The sequence below is a fragment of the Pimephales promelas genome, chromosome 23, assembly GCF_988280905.1.
Source record: "Pimephales promelas chromosome 23, fPimPro1.hap1.1, whole genome shotgun sequence".
NCBI lineage: Eukaryota > Metazoa > Chordata > Actinopteri > Cypriniformes > Leuciscidae > Pimephales > Pimephales promelas.
The window spans coordinates 20,698,320-20,711,071 of NC_142791.1; the positions used below are offsets into that span (position 1 = coordinate 20,698,320).

At 46.7% G+C, this 12,752-nt stretch overlaps 1 protein-coding gene across 3 annotated transcripts in view; it reads right to left on the reverse strand.

Moving 5' to 3' along the window:
- The window catches only part of bmp1b (bone morphogenetic protein 1b), a 117,031-nt gene that overhangs the window by 19,560 nt on the left and 84,719 nt on the right, over nt 1-12,752 (reverse strand). For 2 of the 3 annotated variants that reach the window (XM_089126520.1, XM_089126519.1), the window contains exon 11: nt 9,087-9,232. The exons of the other annotated variant lie outside the window; for it this stretch is intronic. In XM_089126520.1, coding sequence (XP_088982646.1) covers nt 9,087-9,232 — 146 coding nt within the window. The remainder of the gene's footprint in view (nt 1-9,086; nt 9,233-12,752) is intronic. 3 annotated transcript variants of the gene reach the window in all.

Consider the following 12,752-nt stretch of genomic DNA (forward strand, 5'->3'; position numbering starts at 1 on the left):
GACATATTTATGAATAAAAATATTGATTTCAGATAATAAAATACCTAAAAATACCTAAAAGAGTCCCTTTAATAATTTTCTCTGTATTGTTACTGAAACAGTAACAGCGGTAATGGCGGCAGGCAAGATGGCGGCACCCATAGTGTTCGCGGCGGATTTGTGTATAAAAGACACTTGTCCACAGCCTCAAACAGTCACACTCCAAACTCAACCATGGCCAAGACCAAAGAGCTGTCGAAGGACACCAGGAAGAAAATTGTAGACCTGCACCAAGCTGGGAAGAGTGAATCTACAATAGGCAAGCAGGTTGGTGTGAAAAAATCAAAAATGGAAGACATAGAAGACCACTGATAATCTCCCTCGATCTGGGTCTCCACACAAGATCTCATCCCGTGGGGTCAAAATGATCATGAGAACGGTGAGCAAAAATCCCAGAACTACACGGAGGGACCTGATAAATGACCTACAGAGAGCTGGGACCAAAGTAACAAGGCTAACATAAGTAACACACTACACCGAGAGGGACTCAAATCCTGCAGTGCCAGGCGTGTTCCCCTGCCAGGCGTGTAAGCCAGTACATGTCCAGGCCGTCTGAAGTTTGCCAGAGAGCATTATGGATGATCCAGAAGAGGACTGGGAGAATATCATGTGGTCAGATGAAACCAAAATAGAACTTTTTGGTAAAAACTAAACTCGTCGTGTTTGGAGGAAGAAGAATGCAGAGTCCCAAGAACACCATACCTACTGTGAAGCATGGGGGTGGAAACATCATGGTTTGGGGCTATTTTTCTGCAAAGGGGACAGGGAAACTGATCCGTGTTGAGGGAAGAATGAACAGGGCCATGTATCGTGAGATTTTAAGCCAAAACCTCCTTCTAAGAGTCTTGAAGATGAAACGGGGCTGGATCTTCCAGCATGACAATGATCCCAAACACACTGCCCGGGCAACGAAGTGGCTCCGTAAAAAAGCATTTCAAGGTCCTGGAGTGGCCTAACCAGTCTCCAGACCTCAACCCCATAGAAAATTTGTGGAAGGAGTTGAAAGTCTTGTTGCCCAGTGTTGCCCAGCGACAGCCCCGAAACATCACTGCTCTAGAGGAGATCTGCATGGAGGAATGGGCCAAAATATCAGCTACAGTGTGTGCAAACCTGGTGAAGACTTACAGGAAACGTTTGACCTCTGTCATTGCCAACAAAGGTTATGCAACAAAGTATTGAGTTGAACTTTTGTTATTGACCAAATACTTATTTTCCATCATAATTTACAAATAAATTATTTAAAAATCCTACAATGATATTTCCTGGATTTTTTTTCTCATTTTGAATTTTCTCTCATAGTTGAAGTGTACCTATGATGATGTCACGTGTCTGTCCTGTCGTGTTAGCACATGGGTGGTTTTGTTATGTTGAGCCATGTGCTCCTGTCATTGTTTGATCCTCCCCCTCGTTACCTGATTAGTGTTTGAGTTCTCCCACCTGTTCCCTCTTGATTTGTTCCCTATTTAAGTTCCTTCATGTTTGCAGTCTGTGTTGGATCTTTGTCTTATGTCTCCCCTGTTCCCTGGTGTTATTCATGGTCAGTGTATGGTATTTCAGTTCAAGTTCAGTTTTATGTTTTGTTGAGTATGTTTTCCCCCTCGTGGGTTTTTGCTTTGTGTTTTGTTTTATTTTGTTAATAAATCATCCCTTCACTGCACTTGAGTCCTTCCCTTCACTTTTGTTAAGTGTATCGTGACAGAAAGATCCAACCAACTTGAGGACTCAGCAGGATGGAGGATGAGGACTTTGACTGGGGAAATCTGGATTACGATGACGACTATTTGGATTGCCCGGACTATTTCATCGCCTCATTTGGGTCAAGTCAATTTTCGCCCATCTATAGGGACAGTTCAGGACCCACTTCTCGCCGTCACGGACGGAGAAGGAGGAAATGCCCGTCTGCCCAGCGAGAGACTGCTCGCGTCCCGTCTGCCCAGCGAGAGACCGCTCACATCCCGTCTGTCCAGCGAGAGACTGTTCACGTCCCGTCTGCCCAGCGAGAGACTGTTCACGTCCCGTCTGCCCAGCGAGAGTCGGTTCACGTCCCGTCTGTCCAGTGGGATAATGCTCCTGTCCCGTCTGCCTGCCTGAGCTGGGACTATCTGGAGCGGCTGGCTCGGATATTGGAGAGGCCGGTGTCCGGTGTCCCTGAGCCGGTGCCTGTCCCTGAGCCGGTGCCTGTCCCTGAGCCGGTGCCTGTCCCTGAGCCGGTGCCTGAGCCTGAGCCGGAGCTCATGTTGGTTCAGGACCCAGCATTTTTGTCTGTGTTTGTGTCTGTTCTTGTGACTGTGTCTGTTTTAGTGTCAGTTCCAGAGCCGGCGCCTGTTCCCGAGCCGGAGGCAGAGCCAGCGCCTGTTCCCGAGCCGGTGTCTGGTCCTGAGGGATCTGCTCCGTCCTGGCCGCCCGAGGGGTCTTCACTGCCCTGGCTGCCCGAGGGCTCTTCGCCGCCCTGGCCGCCCGAGGGGTCTTCACCGCCCTGGCCACCCGAAGGGTCTTCACCGCCCTGGCCACCCGAGGGGTCTTCACCACCCTGGCCACCCGAGGGGTCTTCGCCACCCGAAGGGTCTTCACCACCCTGGCCGCCCGAGGGGTCTTCACCGCCCTGGCCGCCCGAGGGGTCTTCACCGCCCTGGCCGCCCGAGGGGTCTTCACCGCCCTGGCCGCCCGAGGGGTCTTCACCGCCCTGGCCGCCCGAGGGGTCTTCACCGCCCTGGCCGCCCGAGGGGTCTTCACCGCCCTGGCCGCCCGAGGGGTCTTCACCGCCCTGGCCGCCCGAGGGGTCTTCACCGCCCTGGCCGCCCGAGGGGTCTTCACCGCCCTGGCCGCCCGAGGGGTCTTCACCGCCCTGGCCGCCCGAGGGGACTTCACCGCCCTGGCCACCCGAGGGGTCTTCACCGCCCTGGCCGCCCGAGGGGTCTTCACCGCCCTGGCCGCCCGAGGGGTCTTCACCGCCCTGGCCGCCCGAGGGGTCTTCACCGCCCTGGCCGCCCGAGGGGTCTTCACCGCCCTGGCCGCCCGAGGGGTCTGCACCGCCCTGGCCGCCCGAGGGGTCTGCACCGCCCTGGCCGCCCGAGGGGTCTGCACCGCCCTGGCCGCCCGAGGGGTCTGCACCGCCCTGGCCACCCAAGGGGTTTTCACCGCCCTGGCCACCTGAAAGATCTGCTCCATCCTGGCCGCCCGAGGGGTCTTCACCGCCCTGGCCGCCCGAGGGGTCTTCACCGCCCTGGCCGCCCGAGGGGTCTTCACCGGCCTGGCCGCCCGAGGGGTCTTCACAGCCCTGGCCACCCGATGGACTGTGTTTTTCCTTCACTGCCCAATGAACTCTGTGTTTCTCCCTCACCGCCCTATGGACTTTCTGTTCCGCCCCGGTCGCCTGATGTCTCTGTCGCCCCCGCCCCGCCCTGGTCCGTTCCTCCCGTCCCGCCCTGGTCTGTCCCTCCCGTCCAGTCTGATGGAGCGTCTGGTAGCCGCTCCGTTGAGGGGGGGTAGTGTCACGTGTCTGTCCTGTCGTGTTAGCACATGGGTGGTTTTGTTATGTTGAGCCATGTGCTCCTGTCATTGTTTGATCCTCCCCCTCGTTACCTGATTAGTGTTTGAGTTCTCCCACCTGTTCCCTCTTGATTTGTTCCCTATTTAAGTTCCTTCATGTTTGCAGTCTGTGTTGGATCTTTGTCTTATGTCTCCCCTGTTCCCTGGTGTTATTCATGGTCAGTGTATGGTATTTCAGTTCAAGTTCAGTTTTATGTTTTGTTGAGTATGTTTTCCCCCTCGTGGGTTTTTGCTTTGTGTTTTGTTTTATTTTGTTAATAAATCATCCCTTCACTGCACTTGAGTCCTTCCCTTCACTTTTGTTAAGTGTATCGTGACAGATGAAAATTACAGACCTCTCTTATCATTCTAAGTAGGAGAACTTGTACAATCAGATCTGACTTGCACATCTGATCACTTGCACAATCAGATGACTAAATACTTTTTGGCCCCACTGTATAATATAATATAATATAATATTTTTAGTATATAAAGTGAAACACGATAGATGGCTGATATTTATATTAGTAATCAGTGGCGCAGATAGGATTTTTTAACTGGGGGGGACCAAGTTGTCAGCAAATGATTTAAACTCAATTCGTTATTTTGCAGAATTTGGGCTTTAACTAGTGCTCAAGTAGTTACTTTGCGTTATTTGGGCTAATGATTAAGACTAAAAAGTCAATGGGGGATTCTTATTTGAAATCATGGATTACAGCCATGAACAAAGGTAAAAGAAAAAGAAAAAGAAAAAAAGGCCTTACTGATCACCACCAGCAATGCATGATCAGACTGTTATTTGACTAGTATTCCAATCACCCATGACCCATGTCTTCAGCAAAGTATTTATTATTTAAACATTTGCTTATCTCAGCATACAATGTCTATCATTATGAACAAAAAAGCAAATAACCTATGTGCAAAAATAAAAAAATAAAATAACAACAACATATTTTTACTGTGGCTGCCCTCTTGCAGATCCTCTCTTGACTGACTACTAGGGCCTGCCTTACTGTCATCAAAAATTGCCTGCTGGCCAGGAGGACAACATTTTAAAGTATATTTTCAGTTAAAACTCTATACCTCTATAGAATTTCACAACAATGTGAAATAAAACATATTGCAGAGAATTAATTGCTAAAACTACAATTTCAAAAAATCTAATAATAACTAAACATTTTAAATGTAAGTGTTAATTAAAGTTTGTTGCAATTTATAGATTAGAAATATCTTACAAATGATGTATGACATATTAAGAAATGTTTTTCATAGCCCATAATTTTAGAATCTATATCCTCTGTTGCGCCGTACAATAAAAAATAAATAAAATAAAAATAAAAACATGATTTCCTGCTATAAGAGGATGTCAAAAGTAGGCCTTTATTTGTTGTTTGCATAAACCTTGCACTACACAAATTTACTTATTATAATTATTTTTATAGTGGTTACACAACATTGAACATACCTCAGTCAACTTATACAGTACAGTGGGTTAAATTATTAGATAAAACATTATTTCCTGACGACGATAAATTGTTTGATGTATCCAACCATTCTTTTTGTGTTCATTCATTATTTATTTGCCTCTGTCCACTCATCTTAATGCATGGTGCAAAAGTGCAAAAGTCCTCATCTGTGAAAATCAAAATGCATAGAATACTTGTTTGGTTTTTAAAAAAAATAAAAACGAGGGGATGCCTTTATGTGGCATTTATACAGTCGATTTTTTTTTTTTTTAGTTCAGAAAATCACAGACTCCGCTCAGTCATAAATTGTATATGATCACTATGGTTACAAGTCCGCTTCTACGATGAAGCAGCTAGCTCCTCATAGGACCCCGGGGACGTCACTCAAGAGGAGTCGTAGGCGTAGCACACGTCGGTGGCATGATGGCATCGTGTGTTTATTGACAACAGAACAGCGTGTAATGAGAACATGGGTAGGCTACAAAGTAATAATGACCGGTGTAGATTATTATTGTGCGTGTCCCGGCCCGCCGCTGCTTCAGAATCGGGTCGGGGCACGCACAACAATAACTTTGGCTAGCAAAAACACTGGTTATCCTCTGGTTTACCGATTTTTGTCGACTTTCGTAGGGATAGTGAGGGCGGGAGACGGATCGGGTCACTATGAAACGGGGGGGGGGGGGGGGGGGTGATAGTGCAGATAGCACTGCAGTGCAGATAGGGGGATGTTAGTGCAGATAGCACTAACAGGGACCCAGTGCTATCTGCGTCCCTGTTAGTAATAATCATAGGGACATGGTGCACAAATTACAGCATTTCCTGAGAAGGACCCACTTGTGGTTTCAGAAGCTTTGCTACAGTGCTGTCTGAGGCTAGTTACAGAATACTGCATGAAAATAACAAACAAAAATATAGCTGCGAGCAGCGATTACGGGCCCAAGCCGGTGGCACCACAACCTCGGCACCTTTAGTTACCTAAAGGCACCAGGATGGCGGTACCGTCAGCTTTGGATGGCGGTACCGCCAGCTATATTTAAGTACTTAACCCCGCTATATGTCAACAAGACTGGATTTGCAGACCGATTAAGAGTAAAGAACAGTGCTGTGCCATCTATATTGGATCTGACAGGAACATTGTGCAACACACGGACTCTGGGTCGAACATGTATGGGCGAATCCAGTCGCCATTTGACAACATTGGACGTTTTCCCCCATGTGCACCGACGGGTGAGTTAAACTCATTATAATATGCAAAACTGTTCTCCACTCGCAGCAGTGGGTGTTTACTTCCAAGTCTTCAGTGCGGCACGCCCATACAAACCGACTGTTTTTTAGGTAGGCTCACAACCAGGATACAAAATAGCCTATTACTTGTTCATTTTGATGTTTTTGAATGCAAAAACCAAGCAAACGTTATAAGTTGACCTCAGACAATAATATAATAAAATTTAAAAAGCCAGTTCATGACCCCTTTAACCCCCGCTTTGACTGTCGAAGAGAAGTGTGCTGAAGAGCTTGCATCAGTGAGGGCTCTGCAATATATACTGTATATATATATACATACAAATACAGACACACACACACACACACACACACACACACACACACGCACATATATATATAAAGACAGAGAATATTACTTGCTTTACCTGATTAGAATGCTACCTTGAAAAACAAAAATTTTAATTAAATCTCACCCAACAGAGAAATCCCCCTGCCCACTCCCCACACAAGATTGTCCTCAAACAGAGCACTAATCTGTTTATTTTTAAGTTACACATTCTACATTGACTAAAAACACGTTTGATGTTTCTTTTTAGTCAGAGTATTATTTTATACAGAAAAAAAATTGTAATTCAGATGAGAATGAGGTTAGTGTTTTACAATATTAAGGAAAGCAAATATATTGAAATATAGCACATGAATTTTAAATTCATTCAGCTTCAATTACCAATTTGTTGTTTACCAATTTATCTTACTTTTATTTAAAGCAAACTATACATTTAAAAGATTAGGGTTATATGCATATTTTGTCATTTAAAAAAATACAAAATTGTTATGCAAAAAGACAAGGACTTGCAGGAAAAATCTACAGTCAGCCACACACACACACACACACACACACACACGCACACACACACACACACACACACACACACACACACACACACACACACACACACACACACACACACACACACACACACACACACACACACACACACACACACCAGCACCCCCCCCTCCTCCCCACACAGACACTGATAGAGACAAGATACACATCCAAACTACAATATCTGACTTTCTTTTGGTCTGAGCTTCTTACTGTTAATTAGAAAGTTGATCGGCTTGACAAGAACAATATACGTGGCAAGTTTTGTAACTGTAGGTAAAATGAGCAAACATTTTATCACATTTTATGTGTCCTTTTTTAGTTATAAAATTCATTTCCTCGCCACGGCCAAACCGTTCGAGATATCAAAAATCCATCCGGAATTGAGCATCCTCAATGTTTTGACTTCATGCACACCGAGATTGGTGGTTGTCACATGCGTTGTAATTTGATGTATTTCTCCTAGGAGATTTATTCAAACAACCCATAATTCCCGACTTCCATTTGAACTGTCGTAAAACTGAGAGCACGAAAGTTGTTTGGCCTGATGTGATCTATAAGTGTACCGAGTTTCATATTATTACATGCAAGTGTGTTTGATTTATGGACCAAATTTTCAGATCACGTTTATGGACCAAGTTAATTTAATTAATAAAATAATTATATAAAACTATTGTCAATGCACTACAATTAAACTGGTTATATTATGCCTTTACTTATAAAAATTAAAATAAAAACTTATTTAAAACATACCAGGCTTAAGAAATGTATAAAGAAATGTCTGCAGGCCAGACACACAGCAGTGAAATGGTTAAGCCCCCTCCTCCTACAAACACACACACACAGACAGAGACAGAGACGTAGGCTCAGAGAGAGCATGACCACATTCAAACAAACATATCTGACTTTTTGTGGGTCCTAGCTAATGAGTGTCAATTAGAAAGTTGCCTGGCTCGAGGAGTAAAATATACATACTGATTTTTGTAACTGTAGATAAAACTAACAACCCCACTTTTGTCAAAAGGTGGTGCTACTGAGCCCTCACCATGCCCATTTCTGAAACTTTGCACATGTCACCTGGCGAATAAATGTGATGTGTCTGTCGAGTTTCATGCAATTTGAAGCATGCTAAGAGTCTCAAAAGCATCCTAAAAGAATGGTAAAGATTGATGCGTTGCCACGGCAACAGTTTCAGAGATACCAAGAATCCATTCACACGTCTTCATCTGCCGTGTATTTATATTATACAGATAAAGACTGATGCAAATCGGGTTAAATTAAGAGGGTGATTTCAAAGCATTTTGAAAGTGACACACTTCCTGCTGCCAGTTGGTGGCACTATAGCTTTGACTCACAATAGTCACATCCATGTGATCGTCCTCTTACAGCGAACACACTGCTGAAGTTTCATCAAGATCAGTTAATGTATGCTGAAGTTATGACACACTTCCTGTTTCACGTTTCTCGCCATAATTTCCTTTCCTCGCCACGGCCAAACCGTTCGAGATATCAAAAATCCCCTCGCAAACTTTCATCCTCTATGTCTTGACTTCACGCTGACCGAGTTTCGTCGAATTTGGATCAGAGCTCTAGGAGGAGTATTTCAAATTCCATTGCACGAGTTTCATATTATTACATGCAAGCGTGTTTGATTTATGGACCAAGTGTTCGGACCCCATTCCAGGGGGCGCTGTCGAGCCCTTCGCCCTTTCAGGGCTTGGGCCCTAATAATAAGAACCCTTAGGAAAACAATAGGGCCTTTGCCCTTTCAGGGCTTGGGCCCTAATAAACAAGAAGAAGAATAAATAATCCCAAGGAAAACAATAGGGCCTTCGCCCTTTCATGGCTTGGGCCCTAATAATAAATAATCCCAAGGAAAACAATAGGGCCTTCGCCCTTTCAGGGCTTCTGCCCTAAAAAGAAAGACTCATGTACCCTACCTCAAACGACTGGAAGATGAGGCCCACATGAAACCCCTGGGATACGATGATCTTCCATGTGCAAACTTTATTAGGCCGATAGTCATCAGGGTAATTGGGTGACTCAATCTGTCCACTGTCCCTTCTCACTTCACCTCCGCAAATAGCTGAAACCATGGATAGGACATCACATATTAACACTACATCTGTCCAGATGAGTTGTCTGTCTGAAAATGATTTTCTTATTTGAAGGAAAGGACTTTTTCAGTTAGGATTGGGGATTTGTCTTCCTCTGTAGTTCATATTGACTGTGGAGTTACTGAAGGCTCCATTTTGTGGCCTATTTTGTTTTCTTTATTTTTTGTTGTCCTTAGGTCTTGTTTCTAAAAGACACAGTATGTCGTATCATCTTTATGCCGATGACATTCAGATTTACTTGCCCATTAAATCTGGAGGATGAAATCCTCATTCATCTTTGTTATTTTGTCTTGAGGAGGTGAAGTGATGGTTAGAACAAAATCATCTCCAGCTAAATGCAACTAAATCTGAAGTTAAAATGTTTGGGCCAAATCAAGGTGACTGAAAATTAACGGATATTTTGGGTCGAATGCCCAGAGCCGCTTATTGGGTGCTACGAATGTCTATTAAATGCGCCTGTACACAGCTCATAGCCAATCGTTTCAATTATAACAGATGATGTATGCAGAGCGAAAGAAATTAGACGAGAAAGAAGAGATTTATTTGTGTTCTAAACTATATCTAAGGCTGCTGTCACCATCCCAGGACTCTCTGTGTGTTTTCATTTACCACGTGTGCCCCTCGTCTGAGTTCTCCACCCTCATCTGTTACCATGGACACTAATCACCTCCCGCACAGCTGACTGTCATTTGTTAATTATCTTCACTGTGTATTTAGTTCCTGCCTGCCTTCACTCCCTTGTCCGGTATTGTTTGTGTGTGACACGCTGTGTGTGTCTGCCTGTTCCTGAGATTCATTGATTAAAATTAGTGTTAATTCTACCTTCCTCCTCGTCTTCCTTGACCAGCCCCGTGACAGAATACCGGACCCAAAATTCAAGATGAATATCGAGTTCATCGCACTAGCTGAGTCGTCATCGGATTTTGTTTCATTTTCTAGAGACTTTGTTGCACTTGCCCTCTCCAGCCCCCTCGATGACGAAACCCTGAAGACCCTGTTCTGGATCGGGGCCACATTCCACCAGCACTTCTACCTTCCAGACTCCTCTAACCTGGACTGGAAGGAGGCCGTTTCCCGGTGTCTGGAGTGCGTCGAAGCCCGATCCAGAACACTGCCAGACCCAGAGCCGGAATTACCACCCTCAACCGCGGAGATCTCATGCTTGCCCCCCGCAGACGGAGAGCTACCACCCGCCGCGACGCGTCAACCAGTGCCCGAGACGAAGGGGACAGAGTTGACCCTCGCCCCGGAGGAGGAGCTCCAACAGGAGTCTGACCAGGGGTGTGAGCCACCAACATCTGCGGACGAGGGGACTAATTTCCTGGAACTGGAGGACTGGCTGATGAAACCCAGGACACTGGATATCGTTCCCGCCCTATCCCACCCGTCATCGGCATCTATTTCATATTTTGAACCATCCTGTGATGACTTCTGTCCTGCCGTCTGTCTGATTCACTCCATCCCATCACCGTTCCCAGTCAGTCCTCCAGCCTCGCCGCTGCTGGATGTGCGCAGCCCTGCACCATCTCCGTGGGGAGTCTCCGACGTCGAGCGGCAGGTCAGCCCACCATCCGCAGCGCCTGTGTTCGAGGATCCCACGGCTTCGCCTCCAGCCTCGGTCCTCTGCACTCCATCTCGGCCAGTCGACCTGCCGGCTCCGTCTTGGCTCCTCCCACCTGCGCCTCCGCCTGAGACCCTCGAAACATCGGCTACAGCGGGTTCCCTCGTCCTGCCGGCTCCCCCTTGGTCAGTCGTCACTCTGCCTGCGCCACGGACTTGCGGTCAGTCTGCTACACTTGATCCCTCCACCCCTTTGGCTTCAGCGGGCTCCTCCTTCCCTGTGGCGTCTCCTCTGTCCTCCCTCACTCCACCTCCACCTCAGCTCTCGGGCACTCTGGCTACGGCTCCAGCGCTCGTCGCCGCGACGTCGCCGGAGTCTCCTATACCGGTGACGTCGCTTGAGTCCACCGGCTCTCCGTCTGCGCCGAGAGATCCTGCCACCGAGTCTCCGTCGGTCATTCCCCAGCTACCGTCAGTCCCCTCGCCATCTGGTTTCTTCCCTCCGTCATCTCTGCCATTGGCCGTCGGTACTGGGAAGCACCGCGCCATCTCCATCTAGGCCGCCAGGGAATCGTCATCGTCCCCTCAACGTCCCGTCACTCCAGCCTCTCTTCTGTGTTTCACCATCGTCTCGTCCTCCACCTGAACCTTCCCCTGGTTCCCCCTCCGTCATTTTGCTACGGGGGCGATCTGTCACCATCCCAGGACTCTCTTTGTGTTTTCATTTACCACGTGTGCCCCTCGTCTGAGTTCTCCGCCCTCATCTGTTACCATGGACACTAATCACCTCCCGCACAGCTGACTGTCATTTGTTAATCACCTTCACTGTGTATTTAGTCCCTGCCTGCCTTCACTCCCTTGTCCGGTATTGTTTGTGTGTGACACGCTGTCAACCTGTCTGCCTGTTCCTGAGATTCATTGATTAAAATTAGTGTTAATTCTACCTTCCTCCTCGTCTTCCTTGACCAGCCCCGTGACAGCTGCATCGAAAGGTAACTTCGCATCTGCTGCCATGTTTGATCTATAGGTATAAACAAACTGTTTCGCTGTGTCGCAGACATCGTCATCATCATTGCTGCTCCCTCCCCGTTCTGTGATTGGTCCCCTTGCAGAGGCGAAAATTTGGTCCATGGTATCCAGACTGCCTAGCAACGTGATTAAAATCACACTCCGCACAGGCAGCACGGGGAAACCCAGGGGCCTCTTTTACACTGCATGGTTCAAGTGACCCAAATCCGATTTTTTATCTCTCATGTGGCACAGATCGGATATGACCGGTGAACGTGTAAGCAGGAAAAAAACGCATGGATTCCGATTTTTTCAGATCGGATTCAGGCCTCATATGTGGTAATAAATCGGATATGAATCAGATACGTGCATTTGCGTGTGCCATGTAAGCAGACAAATCGGATATTCCCCAGTAAATGCGAGTCATGCGTCATTAAAAACGCGAGCCGCGTGATGGAAGAAAGGATACACACAGTGGAGCACATGCGGAGGTTTCATGTCTTTTGAGTGTTTGGGGTGAAGAGTGCAGGCAAAAATGCAGGGTTGTTACAGAAATAAATCCGTTTTTGAAGACATTTCACGAGATATGAGGCATCGTTTTAAGTGCTCATGGCCAGAGCCTCCTCTTTTTTTCTCCGCCGTATGTTTTGATGACTTATTGAAATATTGTGGAAAGAAAACACTGGATAATTTTATTCGTATCTGCATCCATTGAATTTCGTGCTGTTTTGCTTAATTTCCCTGTTCAGAACCATCAGAACGTCTGCATTTGGTAGTTTCAGCAGTGTATTGTGTGAATGCAAAAATCGAATATGGGTCACTTTTAAAAGATGATGTAAGCAGGTCGTCAAAAAAATCCCAAAAGGTCTTTGCTGCAGTCTGTAGCACGATGACGTAGCTGGATGGTCCAATACGTAGTGG